Consider the following 15,766-nt stretch of genomic DNA (forward strand, 5'->3'; position numbering starts at 1 on the left):
ACTTGTTCATCTCATTCACGATCCTTGGAACCTCCTATGTGCTGCATTTTTGGATGAAATTGGAGTCCTGGAGACGAATCAGGCTCCACCTGCTTCCAGAAGCTCAGAGTCCAGGGGTGAGAACCCAGTGGAGAACAGATGGGGTTACATGGACACAGTAATGATAACACCGGAAACTTCCGGCAAGAAAAGAGTCACATTACTGAAATCATGAGGGTAGACATGTTTATTTGAAGAAGAGGCAACTACATTGAAATTATTTTTAAAAATTTGTAAGTTTCACTGCTGACAGAAGGCTGAAAGATAGTCTGGGGGGAGGTGGAACAGCATGAGGGAAGGTGGAACAGCATGAGGGAAGGTGGAACAGCATGAGTCTAAGTGCCGTGTTAAGAGGGAGCCTCTCGTATGTTTGGAATTGTGAGTTCCTCAGTGTGACTGCAGCCTCCAGTAGGACTAGGAAGTAAGCCAGTAGGTTGGAGAGGTGGGCAGGGGTCAAGTGAAGTGGAGAATTGTGGGCTTAGCAAAGGAGTGTGTTTTCTCTGCAGCAGGCAGTGGGGACCTTAGACATTGGAAAGCAAGAGAGAGGCATGTTCAGATTCGTGGTGTGAGGAAGAGCGATGCCCTAAGATGCAGAGTCACGCCTTAAGATTCCTGCTGCTTGTACATTGGAACTGGCAAGCTGGGTTTGAGACAGGGCTGTTGTCTCCCTGGAGGACCCCCTCAAGGCCTGACTGTGGTCAACTTTAGATCTGGGCTCAGCATCTGGAAGCTCTATGTACACTCTGGTATCTGTTGGGGGTGTCTTGGGCCTCTGAGAAGGGCGAGTGATTTTTTCCTGTGTGGAAACGCAGTGATCCAACTGTGCGTATGTCACCTCCTGAGGGTCTGGTTCATCAGAGTCCTGGAGAGAGGGAAATGTTGAGTGAGGGAGAGGCTCACATTCTTCAGGACTATTAGGGAATAAGACTATATCCATGAGGCTGGGGTGAGGAGGACCTACCTCCCTGTTCACTGTTCTTTCCACTCCAGGCTCTTGGTCCATTACAGCAGCATCTGTAGGAGACAAAAGTCATCAAAACAGCTGGGAGGGCACTTCTGGGTCCTCGTTTCATGTTCAGACTCCAACACACAGGGGGAGGCCATAGGTGCCCGAGGTCCCTCAGTTGCCAACAGCCAGACTCAGACATTCTATCTCTCTGAGTTCAAGGACCCATCTCATGAATAGCTCTCAATTTCCATCCCAGTGATTCTGCCTCCCACTTTCTGCCTGTCATGGAACCTTCTCCTGGATGTCAGTGGCTGCAGGGACATGAGGATACAGTTGAGAATCAGGCAATGGTCTGTGAGCTGAAGGCAGGGACAGGGTGTCTGGTGCTCTCTCTAGAAAGCCCTGCATCTGTGGCTCCTGCCTTGGGCCAGAGACCATCCTGCCGGTGAGGAACACACACCTACGTGCTCCCATCCTGATTCCCCACTCGGCCCGGAGGTCTGTGGCCTCTGCTTCGTGAGACTTACCCTTTTCGTTGGAGCACCAGCGATGTAGGAGAAAGAAGAAGAGGATGGTGAAGAGGATCATGACCACTGAGGTCCCAATCAGAACATGCAGGTGTCTGGGGATACCTGGAGGAAGACGAGGCACCAACAAGTAGCTAATCATAGCAGTTCCTCTCTATGGATTGTCTTGCATTTCTTGATTGACAGGTAGCCATATACAACGTCTCTTTAGGACATGCACCCACATGGTGGGAGACCCCGCTTTCTCCTGCTTTCTCAGTTATAGCTCTCATAGTAACCATAGAATGTGCTGAAGATACAACTGCTTTAGTTTAGATGTTTGACCCCTTCAAACAGCACATTGAAATTTAACCCCCAATGTGGGAGGTTGGGGCTATTGGGACATATTTGGGTCATGGAGGTGGATCCATCATGAATAGATTAATGCTGTCCCATACGACGGGGTTAGCAAGTTCTCCCTCTATTAGTTCCTGGAGAGCTGGTTGTTAAACAGAGCTTGGAAGCTCCATTGCGCCCCTTCCCCTTGCTCCCTCTCTTGCCGTGTGATCTCTCTGGTCTCTGCACACACAGACCCTCCTTCCCTTCTGCCAGAATGGGAGCAGCCTGAGGTCATTACAAGAAATAGATGCTGGTGCCATGCTTCTAGTACAGCCTGCGGAACTGTGAGGCAAATAAATCGCTTATCTTTAGAAGTTACCCAGGCTCAAGTGTTCTTTTATAGCAACAAAAATGGACTAAGACATTAGCGTCGTGAGATCAGGAGGAACGTCCCAGAACAGCCTGGGCTGTCTTCCTGTTCTTCCTAGAGGAGGACGTCATGCAGTGCTTTAGCTCAGTGCTTCCTGTGGCTCCAGGGGACAAAATCCAGGCTGGGCTGATTTTCGGGTTCCCCCAGATACACTGCATATGGGGTGATTCTATATGTCCTGAGCAGCTTTTCTGAGCCTTGGGGGACTGGCTCACATTGAAATATACCCTTCAGTTGTCACTTGCTGCTTTTGTGTTAGTAATGAACCTGCTTATGTCACATATTCTCTGTGTGTTCTGTCTCCCTGGAGTGACGGTGAGTGATAGGAATTGGCACAGCCCCAGGTGCAGTACAGGATGTGTTAAGAGTCTTCTCTGGGAAGACTGAACTCGGATTCATGCACAGTGAATGTGCTTTAGGATTTCTACATGCACAGCACTCTTGACTCAAACAACTTACATTCTCCAAGAAAAGGAAAGAAAAGTGAAATCAAGATCAAAAACGCGAAGCAGAATTCTCTTACGTCAAACAGCCAGGAAATAGCGTTGAAGCCCATTGGAAACGTGCTACTCTTTGTGATCTCGGGAGTCATATATTAGGTTGCTCTTCTACACGAGAGGCTGGGGGAAGGATAATACCCTCCACCATCTATTGCTTCAAAACAACCTGTCCTTCCATGGATTAGTAGGAAAGGGGACCAGGAGCTAGTGCTGGTGCTGATCTCTGATTCCAAGATCTGAACTCACTCTAAGGAGTATTAGTGTTTACTTCCCCATGGTCTATCTGAATCTCCACAGGTGATATTGGAAGTAGGGGTGAGGTGGGGGATTTGGGTGAGGGGGCCAGCATTTTGCGATGAGCAGAGCACTTCCTCTATTCCAGGACCTGTGCTGGTGGGTTCAGGGAGCTTTCATATTTTCTATATGATCTCACGCTCACAGAAAGCAAATGGGGAAGAGGTTTTAGGTTGATTGCCTAATGGATAAGATAAAGGATCAAAGAAGTAATTATAGAGAAATAGAAAAATGATGATGGTAATCCAGGTGCCATTGTCATTCATGTATGTTACATTATATTTATGCATTTCTTAATTTTATTCTTTGAGACAGAGTCTCCTTGAGTCACCCAGGTTGGAGTGCAGTGATGTGATCTCAACTCACTGCAACCTCCACCTCCTGGGTTGAAGTCATTCTCCTGCTTCCTCCTCCAGAGTAGGAGCTGGGATTACAGGCATGCACCACCATGCTCAGCTAATATTTGTATTTTTATTAGAGATAGGGTTTCACCATGTTGGCCAGTCTGGTCTTGAACTCGTGACTTCATGGAATCCACCTGCCTTGGCCTCCTGCAGTGCTGGGTTAGAGGCATGAGCAACCGTTCACAGCCTTGTATATTATGTTGTAATTAGGTCCCTTCATTTCCACCACCCCTCATCTATCTGTCACTCCTCTGCCAGGTATTGATTTACATGCAGGAGGAATAAATCTCAGAAAGAATTTAATTAAGCAAGGATTAAACAACTAGGAAAATCAAACCCAGCGAGTCCTCCCTGCAAATGATTCTACCTCACAAACATATCTTATATCCATGTCCTTCATTCATTTAGTGTCTAAATCAGCACCACGTTTCACCAGTGGGGCGGGAATCGCGTTTTCCACGGTCTCCTAGATTCCAGTTACGCACCTGGGCCTCCCTTATGTTCATGTCAGTCACTATTAATCATGTAGGGATTCCTAGTTACGCTGAGGTGAATATAATGGCTGTGAGTGTAAAACACACACTCCTTGTCCTCCTTAGTTTCCTGTGTGCCCAGTGTGCTCTTCTCTCTCTCCAGTGGTCTTGTAATTCTCCCCATCTCATTCCCAGCGTTTCAGGCAGGGCCTCTTCCTTCCACATAAGATTGTTTTCACCTTTGTGCCTTCAAGGCTGACAGCTGTGTGTGGAAAATCCTTCTGCCAGTCTTTCAGGGATTCAATCCATTTTTTTCATTAATGTCACAAATATCCGATTAGAGAGACCTCTGTCACCCAAAATTATATACTCAGCATTATCTATTATTTATTTTAAATTCTGGCTGGGCACAGTGGCTCACACCTGTAATCCCAGTACTTTGGGAGGCTGAGACGGTCAGATCACTTGAGGTTGGGAGTTTCAGACAAGCTTGGCCAACATGGTAAAACATCCTCTCTACAAAAAATATGCAAACAGAATTAGCCGGGTGTGGTAGTGGTTGCCTGTAATCCCATCTACTCGAGAGGCTGAGGCAGGAGAATCACTTGAATCCAGGAGGCACAGGTTGCAGTGAGCCGAGATCTTGCCACTGCACTGTAGCCTGGAAGACAGAGGGAGACTCCGTCTCGATAAACAAACGAACAAGCAAATAGATTTCTTGCACAGATGCTTTCCAATGGATCATTCATTTATTGGTCCACTTGTGCCTTCATTTTCTGCCCTCCCATTTGACCATCTGCAATATCAGTGTCCCAAGAGCAGAGGCCAAATGCATCTTGTTTCCTGTTTATGGAAGGCAGGAGAATGCTGTCCCACTCCAAAATGTCCCTGTCCTAGCCTCCATAGCTTGTGAATACGTTATTTTACACGGAAAGGAGGAATGACGATTGCAGACAGAATTACGGTTGCTAATCAGCTGAACTTAAGACAAGGGTATCCTGGATGATTTCAGGGAGATTATGATGGATTTTCATCTTGGTGAACCCAATAGAATTCCCAAGTTTTCCAAAGATGAAGAAGAAGGAAGAGCAGCATTCACGGAAAGAAGTCTGGTAAGGAAGAAGGGTCTGAGTGATGCCATGTGAGATGTGACCAGTCTTTGTGAGTTTTGAGGAAGGAGGAAGGGCACCAGGAGCCAAGGAATGTGGGAGCCTTTAGAAGCTGGGACAAGTGAGAAGCAAATTCTTGCCTGGAACCTTCAGAAGGAAGGCAGCCTTGCTGTCACCTGATTTTGGCCCAGTGAGATGCATTTCATTCTTTGAGCTACAGCACTGTAAGATAGTTAAAAAACCATTTTGTTTTCACCCACGAATCTTGTGGAAATTTGTTATGGCAACAGTAGGAAAGGATTCCAACTGCAGAGCCTGAGCATGGGGCCATGACTGAATGAGTCAGTGAGTTGAAGTGTGCATGCATGAGCTCTGTTCTCTGTTACTGCAAGGCTCTTGCTCTGCTGAGTCAGCCAGGGTTGCCTCATGACCAACAGGAGCTCATTCCTTGACAAGTGGAGCTTCTCTAAAACCCCTTGCCCTCATCAGATGTTCCCTTCCCTTCCCTCTGTCAAGCCCCAGGAATTTATCCTCCAGTTAGGAATGCAGGGAGAACAAGCACTGCATTTTTCCTGAGAAGGATGTCAGATTGGTAGTCATTCTTCTAACTTGTAGGAGGGCTCATCTCCATAAAACTAGAGATTAAGAGATTTAACTGAGCCCTGTGTTGGGCCCAGATCCCTTTCACTGTTGGAGTATCTGCAGTTCGGAGATAGTGGAAGACAGGCGCACAATGTCAGAGTTGCGAGATGCTGAGTCAACGCCTGAATCCAAGGCTTCCAACTCCCCAGGTTCCCAAAAGCAGATATAAGAGGGTTCTGTACTCACCAGTTTTGGAACTTGGTTCAGTGGGTGAAGGCCAACCATTTGAAGGGTTTCCTAGAACACGAGAAAGGAGAGAGGTGAGGAAATGAGGCTACATGTCCTCTACTCAAGGGAAATCTTTGAGGTTGGTTCATGGCCAACACTCTGTTATTTAATATTGGGCCCTGGGAATCCTGGGATCCTTTTCTCCATAATGATTGTATGTGACGCCCACTGTCTTGAGAGTTCAAGGTATAAAAAGAACACAGGAGCGTCACTCTACCTGATCTAAAAATATGTTACAGAGCTATAGTAAGCAAAACAGCATGGCATTGGCATAAAGAAAGGCACATAGAACAACGGAGCAGAATGAAGAACACAGATATAATCCATACATTTACATCCAATGGTTTTTTTTTTTTTTTCTCTTTTGAGATAGAATCTCGCTCTGTCACCCGGGCTGGAGTACAGAGGTGCAATCTCAGTTCACTGCAACCTCAGCCTCCTGGGTTCAATCAATTCTTTTGCCTCAAACTCCTGAGTAGTGGTATTACAGGCGCCGACCACCATGCTCAGCTAATTTTTGTATTTTTAGTACAGACGATGTTTCACCATGATGGCCAGGCTGATCTTGAACTCCAGGCCTCAGGTGATCCACCTGCCTCAGCCTCCCAAAGTGCTGGAATTGCAGGTGTGAACCACCATGCCCAGTCCATCTGATGGACTTTGACAAAGGTGCCAAGAACTTACAATCAGGAAAGGACAGACTTTTTAATAAACTGTGCAGGGAAAACTGGATATCTACATGCAGAGGAATGAAACTGCACCTCTACCTCTCACCATACACAAAAATAGGGATTGCATTGGGAGTTACACCTGATGTAAATGACGAGTTAATGGGTGCTGACGAGTTGATGGGTGCAGCACACCAACATGGCACAAGTATACATATGTAACAAACCTGCACGTTATGCACATGTACCCTAGAACTTAAAGTATAATAATAATAAAAAAAATGGATTAAAGATGTGAGTCTAAGGCTGAACCTATGAAACACGTAGAAGAAAGTCTTGGGGAAATGCTCCAGGACATTTGTCTGAGGAAAGACATTTTGTTTAAAACCTTAAAAACACAAGTAATCAAAGCAAAAAACAGACCAACCATTATGCAGAAAGTATGGAAGTTCTTTAAGAAACTAAAAAGAGGCTGGGCATGGTGGCTCATGCCTGTAATCCCAACACTTTGGGAGAGCGAGACGGGCACCTCGCTTGAGGTCATGAGTTTGAGAGCAGCCTGGCCAACATGGGGAAACCCCATCTGTACTAAAAAGTACAAAAAGTAGCCAGGCATAGTGGCATGCACCTGTAATCTCAGCTACTAGGGAGGCTGAGGCAGGAAAATCGTTTGAACCCAGGAGGTGGAGGTTGCAAGATCGCATCACGTGAACTCCAGCCTGGGCACAGAGGGAAACGGTCTCAAAAACCAAGGCAAAAACAACAAACGAAAAACTAAAAAGAGAACTTTCATAGTATCCAGCAATTTCACTACTGGGTTTATATCCAAAGGAAAGGAAATCAGTACATCGAAGTGATATCTGCACTCGTATGATTGGTCCAGCACAGTTCACAGTAGCCAAGATGTGGAGACAACCTACCTGCCCCTCAGTGGGTGAATGGATAGAGAGAATGTAGTACATACACACAGTGGAGACTACTCATCTATAGAGACAATAACATCCTGACATTTGCAGCCACATGGATGGAACTGGAGCTCATTACAAACATTTCCATTTCTCACCCATAGGCGGGAGCTAAAAGGTGGATCTCATGAAGGTAGAGAGTAGAATGGTGGCTACCAGAGGCCAGGAAGAAAAGGGAGGAAGGTTAAAAAATATATATATACACACACACACATATATATACACACATATATATACACACACACACACATAAATGTATAAATGTATTTATGACCACTAGACTTTACACTTAAAAATGGTAAAGGTGGCTTGGCATGGTGGCTTACACCTGTAATCCCAGCACTTCGGGAGGCTGAGGCAGGCGGATCACGTGGTCAGGAGTTCGAGACCAACCCGACCAATATAGTGAAACCCTGTCTCTACTAAAAATACAAAAATTAGCCTGGCGTGGTGGTGCATGCCTGTAGTACCGGCTACTCAGGTGGCTGAGGCAGGATAATTGCTTGAACCCAGGAGGCGGAGGTTGCAGTGAGCCGAGATTGCACCACTGTACTCCAGCATAGGGGACAGAGCAAGAGACTCCGCCTCAAAAAAAAAAAAAAAAATGTTAAAAGTGGTAAACTATATAGGTATATTTAACCTCAATAAATAATTTTTCAAACAAAGAGAAAATGGCCCTAGGGGTTGCTGGTGATGACATCTCTCTGTGGGTGAGAGGCCAGGAAGGGCTTCTGGGAAATGGGTAAGGTTGAGGGGCTGAGGGAACCTCTGATCTCCCCAAACTGAGCCCAGTCTCCCTCCTCTGGGTCTGTCCTGACCAGTTTCTCCATCTGCCTGGGTGCCTCGAGCCCTGACCGTGGACCACCACGCCGGCCATGCAGGAGGGTTTGGAGGTGCCCTCTCTGCCATCCTGCGTCCTGATCCCACCCTCACACTGAGGCTTGGTCTTCTCTCTGAACCTGTCCATGCTTCTCTCCATCATCAGCAGGAAGCTCCTCAGCTATGGCTCTGGGATCATAAGACATGGGACAGGCATGGCGTTTCCTCAGCTGTGAAAGAAATGGGCAGTGGGTCACTCGGGTCTGACCACTTGAAGGGTGGGGCACAGAAAGAGCTGAAGCATCTGTAGGTCCCTCCATGGGTCCCAGAGGGAAGTTGGCCTGGAACGTTCCATGGACACTGGGCACTGCAAGGAGCCTAAGTTCACGGGTCTCCCCCTCCCTGGACAGATGGTACATGTCAAATGAGCTCTGGGAACTGCAGGACAAGGTCACGTTCTCTCCTGCGCGAACCGTGGGGCCCGGCTGGGCTGAGAGAGAAGGTTTCCTATATAGACCTGGAAGGAGAAGAGGCAGTTTCCTCAGGGAGGTTCTTCCTTGTCACTGCTCCCTTCACATCTGAGCTGAGAACTCACTGCACCTGCTCTATGACCTAATGCTCTCTCTGTCTCTCATCCTCCACCCCGTCTCCCTTCATGTCTGTTTCCTCCTTCCACCTTCTCTGTGTCTCTAGGTCTCTGACCTCACTTCCCCAGCCCGAGGTGTGGTTTCCCTTTTTGTATTGTTTTCTTCTCTCTGACTCTCCTTGGATTTGTTGACTTGATGTTACTTTTTATTAATTCTAAGTTTCTCACTTTGTGTCCTGTTCATAACTTTCTGTATATTTCTATATGTTATCTACTGATCTATTGATCTATTCAGGGTCTATCTATAAATTATCTGTCATCTATATCTATGTATCATCTATTTATCTCTCTATCAATTGTCTATCTATCCATCCATCACCTGTTATCTGTATCAATGTACCATCTCTCTCTCTCTGATTTCTCTCTCTGTCTGCCTCTCTCTCTCTCTCGATGTATCATATATTTATCTATCTATCTTGATCATCATCATCTCTATGTATCATCTATTAATCAATGAAACAAGCAATCATCATCTATGTATCTATAACCTATCTATTATCTATCACCTAACTATTTATCATCTCTCTATATCTATCTATCCATCTATCATCTGTCTTTCTCTGCCTCTTGGTCTCTCTAGTTCTCTTTGGAATCTCTGTAATTCATCCCCACATCTCCAGCTTTCTCTGTCCTTGTGCCTCTCCCTCAGGACTCTAATTTTGGAGCTTTTCTCTGCTCCCTTCCATCATTCTCTCCACTTCTCTGCCCTCTTTTCTCTTTATGTGTCTGTGAGTCTCTCAATCCCCTTCTACTGGCTCATTCTGTGTGTTTACACCTTTGCTTTTTGATGTCCCTGATTTCTCTCTATGTCTCTCAGCAATCCTATCATATGTGGGGTTATTTGGAATATGAGCCTCAGAATCCAGTGTGGGGACCCCAAGTTCACACAGCATACAGGGGTTGGTGTTCTGGGGCCATGATATCCTGGAATGATGACTCTCTCCTGCACACAAGGCAGAGGTGTCAGAATCAACACGGCATCTGTAGGTGCCACAAGGCCTGAGGCCACAGGGGCTGACTCAGGTCAGAAATGTGGGTGTCTTTGGGTTCTCCTGGTAGAGAACACATTGTGGAGGTAACACAGAAATGAAACTTCTAACCTGTGCCAGGTCTCTGAACAAAGTCAGCACGGAAGGACGCCTCTCTCTGGGACATGTCTGTCTGTCTGGGTGTCCCCTTTAACTCTTTCTCTGTTTTCTACCTCCCTGTATGGCCCCTGTGTCTGTCCTCTGTTACGACACCTGGTCTGTGCTTGTGTCTCCTGCTTCTCTGTCTCTGTTGGTACAGACCTCACCAAGTCAGTCTCTCTCCATAAGAATCCCATGCACATTTTCCTTACAACCACCTGGGCCTCCAAGTCCAGGATCATTCACTCTGTGTCCCAGTGACAATGAGAAGAAGGTCCGGACACTCTCACCTGTGATCACGATGTCCAGGGGGTCACTGGGGGCTGACCATTCATAGGGGGAGTGAGTAAAAGAACCGTAGCATTGGTAGGTCCCTGCCAGGGCAGGTGTCACTGGACTGATGGAGACATTGGCCTTGGAGCCCCCGTCATGGAGCTCTCCGATGAGACGCAAGGGCTCCTCAAGCTTCCCCACTCGGTGCAGAAGGAAGTGCTCAAACTTGATATCTGACCAGCACTGCAGGATGACTGTCTCTTCTGATTTCACCAGGGGACCTGGGAGGGCCAGGAGGGAAGGTTTTCTGTGGACTCCTAGAAAGAGAATTTGTGAGTTTAGAAGGCGTCTCTCTTTTTTTATCTCATCCACAGGATCCAGAATGAGGGAGGGTTCCCCTCCCTGGTGTCTGTCTCTCTCCTTCCTCTCTGTGTCTCCATGTTCTTTTCTGTGCCCTTAACTCCCGGTGCAGGTCCTTCCATCTGTCTCCCTCCCTCTTCTCTGTCTCTCTGTCTCTAGTAGCCCATGATTCCCTTCCCACTGGGCTCAGCCTCATCTCTTGGGCTGCTGTATCTATTTCGCACTAATCTCTTTCCGGCTGTCTACGTGGGGGTGGAAGAGGAACCAAGACAGGCTGCATGTCCAGGCTCTTAGCAGCCCGGTTCAATCTCTTTTGGACACATTGGAGTCCTTGGCAGGAAGTATGAACTGATCAGTAAGGCAGGCACCAGTGTCCACACTCCCTGTTTCTGGTGGGGATTGGGAGCCGCTCTTGCCATCTCTGTGCCTTCTCCATGGTGACAGCTTCCATAGGGTGGTTCCTGGTGCTGGTTCGAGGACTATCAGCCCCTCCCTATGTGGATCGAACCTGGTGATGGTATCAGCGTCCTGCCCTTGCTGATCTCGGGGTTGAAAACCTTTTCCTTGTTTGGCTTCTTTAATTAATTAATTTTGGAGACAGAGTCACTCCTTTGCCCAGGCTGGAGTGAAGAGGTGTGGTCTCGGTTTACTGCAACCTCTGCCTCCTGGGTTTAAGCGATTCTCCTGCCTCAGCCTCCCGAGTCACTAGGATTACATGTGCCTGCGACCACGCCCGGCTATCCTTGGGCCACTTCTTAACTTGTCCATGACCTGGATTCCAGTGTTGGTTTCCTGTTGCCGCTGTAGAAAATTATCAGAAGCAAGGCAGCAGGAGAGAACACACTGACCCCTTCCACTTCTGGAGACAGAAATCGGACCCTGTTTTTCCTGGGCTAAAATCAAGGCATCTGCAGGGCTGCGTTCCCTCTGGAGTCTCAGGGGAGAATCAGTTCCTTGACTTTTTCAGCCTCTATAGGTCACCTGCATTGGTGGCCCATGGGCTTCCTACACCTTCAGAGCAGATGGAGTCTCCCACTATGCTGCTCTAATCCCCACTGCCCTCCTCCTTCTCCTCTCGTGTGGTCCCTTGTGATTCCACTGAGCCCAGCGGGACAGTTCAGGCCATCTCCCCATCTCAAGGTTAACTCATCAACAACCAGAGCTCCGTCTTCTCCTTCAGTCCCCTGCCCTATAGCATAAATAGTCACAGGCTCCAGGGATTAGAATGTAGCCATCATTGGGGACAGTTATTCTTCCCATCACAGCACCGATCTCCATGTATTCAATCCCCCTTCACCCCAAATAAAGTCAGGGCCTGGGTGACCAAATCCTGACGGACACCCCCAGCAGAAGCTCTGGGGTTCGGGAGGTGGGACAAGGAGAAGCCCAGACAGGAGCCCTCTGACCTGTGACCATGATCACCAGGGGGTTGCTGGGAGGCGACCACCCTTTGGGGGATTGTGGGTGTGAACCCGGACATCTGTAGGTCCCTGCATGTGTGGGATCAAAGTGCCCATGAGGAAGCTGTTCCAGAATATTCTGTTGTAGGGCTCAGGAACAGGCACCCCATCTTCCTTGTACAGACTGACGTTGTTAAACCCAAGATAAGAGTGACACCAAAGAGTCACGTCCTGGAGACATCACAGGGCTGGTCCAGGCCAACAGCAAGGGCTTGTCCTGACCACCTTGGGGAGAAGGAGGTGCCACCTTAGAGAGGAGGAGCCGCCCCACCCTCCGTGTGCTCAGAAGATTCTCCTCGCTTTCCACGTTTCTATGGCTCCTACCTCACCTGGGTGCCCAGGGCTAAAGGAAGGACCCATCCCGCAAAGACATGGCATCTCCCTGCAACAAACTGTTAGCTGAGAACTTTGAGCAAGTGCTGAGTAAGCGACTCTTAGATTTTAATACTGCAAGATCACTCACATAAAACAACACAAGGCAGACACGGGGTGGAGGGCATGTCCTTTGTGAATGGAATATCAGCCGATTCCTGAACGAAAATAAACAGCTGAGCCCCCATCAGCAGATTTGGAATGTCAGGGCCATGGCTGTGGTTTCCCCACCTCTTCTGGTAGAATGGCAGCAGCCACACTGCAGGCCCTACCGTCATGGAAACACTCAAGTGTGTGAGTAACACCTATGTCCTCAGAGGTCCTGCTGTTCCTAGCACTTCCCCCCTCCACACCCCAGCTTTGAGCACCCCAGTCTCACCCTGGTCCCCACAGAACTTGACTCTGCCAAGGGAAAGAAAGGCTGGGGAGGGCGAGGTCAGAACTGTGGGCTGAGTATCCGAGCGTCCCCTCTTCCTAATTGATGAGAGACTCCTGGACAGGACTTCCCTCCTGTTTCAGGAAAATCTTCTTACATGGAGAGAGGACACCCTAACGTTTGGGTAAGGACTCACCCTCATGTGGACAGGCCCTCTGCAGCAAGAAGAACCCTGGAAAGAAAGATCATGATGGACGATCCATCTGCAGGAAAACTAAGCCTCCCTTGCTGCCCCCACTGGGCTGTGAGTCTTGGCAGCCAGGCTTTTCCTGGGCTGAAGGTAAACTCACACTCACTGCCTACCTGTCCCCAAGAACAGGGCTCTCAGCTGTGCAGAGACCCAGCCTCCAGGCCCATATCTCCACTCCAGGCCTATATCTCCACTCCAGGCCCATACCTCCACCTCTAGACCCATACCTCCACCTCTAGGCCCATATCTCCACCTCTAGACCCATATCTCCACCTCTAGGCCCTTATCTCCACGTCTAGGCCCATATCTCCACTTCAGGCCCATATCTCCACCTCTAGACCCATATCTCCACTCCAGGCCCAGATCTCCACTCCAGGCCCATATCTCCACTCCAGGCCCATACCTCCACCTCTAGACCCATATCTCCACCTCTAGGCCCATATCTCCACCTCTAGGCCCATATCTCAACTCCGGGCCCATATCTCCACTCCAGGCCCATATCTCCACTCCAGACCCATATCTCCACTCCAGGCCCAGATCTCCACTCCAGGCCGAGATCTCCACTCCAGGCCCATATCTCCACTCCAGGCCCGTACCTCCACCTCTAGACCCATATCTCCACCTCTAGGCCCATATCTCAACTCCGGGCCCATATCTCCACTCCAGGCCCAGATCTCCACTCCAGGCCCAGATCTCCACTCCAGGCCCATATCTCCACTCCAGGCCCATATCTCCACCTCTAGGCCCATATCTCCACCTCTAGACCCATATCTCCACCTCTAGGCCCATATCTCCACCTCTAGGCCCATATCTCAACTCCGGGCCCAGATCTCCACTCAGCGCTCCCTCTGTGAATTCCCTTCCAGGACTCACCAACACACGCCACGCTGATGACCATGAGCGGCATGGTGCTGCCGGTGCAGACAGGCGGCCGCGCCCCAGCTCAGCTCAGCAGCGCACAGGATGTTATCTGGCGCCCTGCCCATGCAGTTGACGTGCTGACCACATCATGGGAGGGTGACGTACACAGGCTCTTCCTACCTTGCATGACGCCCAGCGGGCCTCCAGCCAAGAGCAGAAAATGGCTTCCTGGAAATTGTTGTGACTACAATTGCCACCTTGCTTCATTCACTATGACCAGCTCAAAACACGTCTCAGATCCAATCTTTCCAACACAAGATGATGGAATTCTGGGTTACATTAAAGACTTTTGATGTATTTTTGTTGTTTTTATCTGAGATTCAAACTCTTCTTCATGTGTAATGTGCAAAATATCTAACAGATACTATTAACATTATCAGAGTAATTGCGACAAAAAGTCAGTCTAATCTTCCTTCTTGAATTTCTAGTACTAAACCAGAAAGAGTGAAAATGATTTAAATTCCCAGTGAAGGATTATGCAGTTATTTATGCTCTTAGAATCCTACTTTATTAGCAAAAAACACAACATGTAAATTCTGGATTTTGTCGTTTTATCTAGAATTTGCCTCATGACCCAAGATTCCAGATTCCAGACTCATGGTTTGCTCTCTCTCTGTCTCTCTCCCTCCCTGGTTCGCTCTCTCTCTGTCTCTCTCCCTCCCTGGTTCGCTCTCTCTCTGTCTCTCTCCCTCTCTCATTTTAAATTTTACAGGAATATCCAGTAACAATACGATAGAAAATCAAGTTTCCCCCAGCACTTTGGGAGGCTGAGGTGGGTGGATCACTTGAGGTCGTCAGTTCAAGACCAGCCTGGCCAACATGGTGCAACCCTGTCTCTGCTAAAAATACAAAAGTTAGTGGGGCTCAGTGGCGGGCATCTGTACTCCCAGCTACTCAAGAGGCCTAGGCACGAGAATTGCTTGAACCTGGGATGCGGAGGTTGCAGTGAGCTGAGCTTGTGCCACTGAAATCCAGCTTGGGTGACAGAGGAAGAGTCTGTCTCAAGGAAAAAAAAAAAAAAAAAAAAAAAAGCAAACTAAGTAACCTATAATAACAAATCAGAGGGCTTAGGTTACCAAATTTTAAGGGGTTGTATAAGGTTACATAAAGTGTAGCATCCTCATCAGAGGGGATACAGAGAACCACTGGGCAGAAAAGAGTGTCTAAAATACACCCGTGGATGCACAGTCCCTTTACAGTTGACACAGGCTGCCATGTGGTTTAAGGTGGAATAAAATTCTCAACGAATAACACAGGGCCACAGGCTTACATCTAAATTATCCTCACACTATAAAAACACTTCTCATTTTTTATTTTATTGTTGTAAATTGTTTATGCTTTATTTTTAAAATTGACAAATAAGAATTATATACAGTCGTCCTTCACTATTCCTGGGTGATTGGTTCCAGGATCCCCATTCAGAGGCCAAAATCTGCAGATCCTCAAGCCTCTTGCATGAAATGGCACAGTGAAGCTGGGCGCAGTGGCTCATGCCTGTAATCCCAGCACTCTGTGAGGCTGAGTTGGGTGGATCACGAGGTCAGGAGTTCGAGACCAGCTTGTCCAACATACGGAAACCACGTCTCTACTAAAAATACAAAAAAGATTATCTGTGC

The 15,766-nt window shown here is 48.1% G+C and overlaps 1 protein-coding gene across 1 annotated transcript; it reads right to left on the minus strand.

Moving 5' to 3' along the window:
* Positions 1 to 256: 256 nt before the first annotated feature.
* Positions 257 to 14,136, minus strand: LOC103235276 (killer cell immunoglobulin-like receptor 3DL3). Its single transcript, XM_037992046.2, is given in 12 exon segments — positions 257 to 901; positions 1,001 to 1,053; positions 1,516 to 1,620; positions 5,872 to 5,924; positions 8,598 to 8,688; positions 8,691 to 8,882; positions 10,429 to 10,728; positions 12,178 to 12,279; positions 12,282 to 12,400; positions 12,402 to 12,456; positions 13,176 to 13,211; positions 14,103 to 14,136. Coding segments are annotated over 12 exon segments (1,419 nt in total). The 3' UTR covers positions 257 to 622.
* Positions 14,137 to 15,766: the final 1,630 nt, after the last annotated feature.

Source organism: Chlorocebus sabaeus, chromosome 6 (genome assembly GCF_047675955.1).
Source record: "Chlorocebus sabaeus isolate Y175 chromosome 6, mChlSab1.0.hap1, whole genome shotgun sequence".
In the NCBI taxonomy this organism is placed as follows: domain Eukaryota; kingdom Metazoa; phylum Chordata; class Mammalia; order Primates; family Cercopithecidae; genus Chlorocebus; species Chlorocebus sabaeus.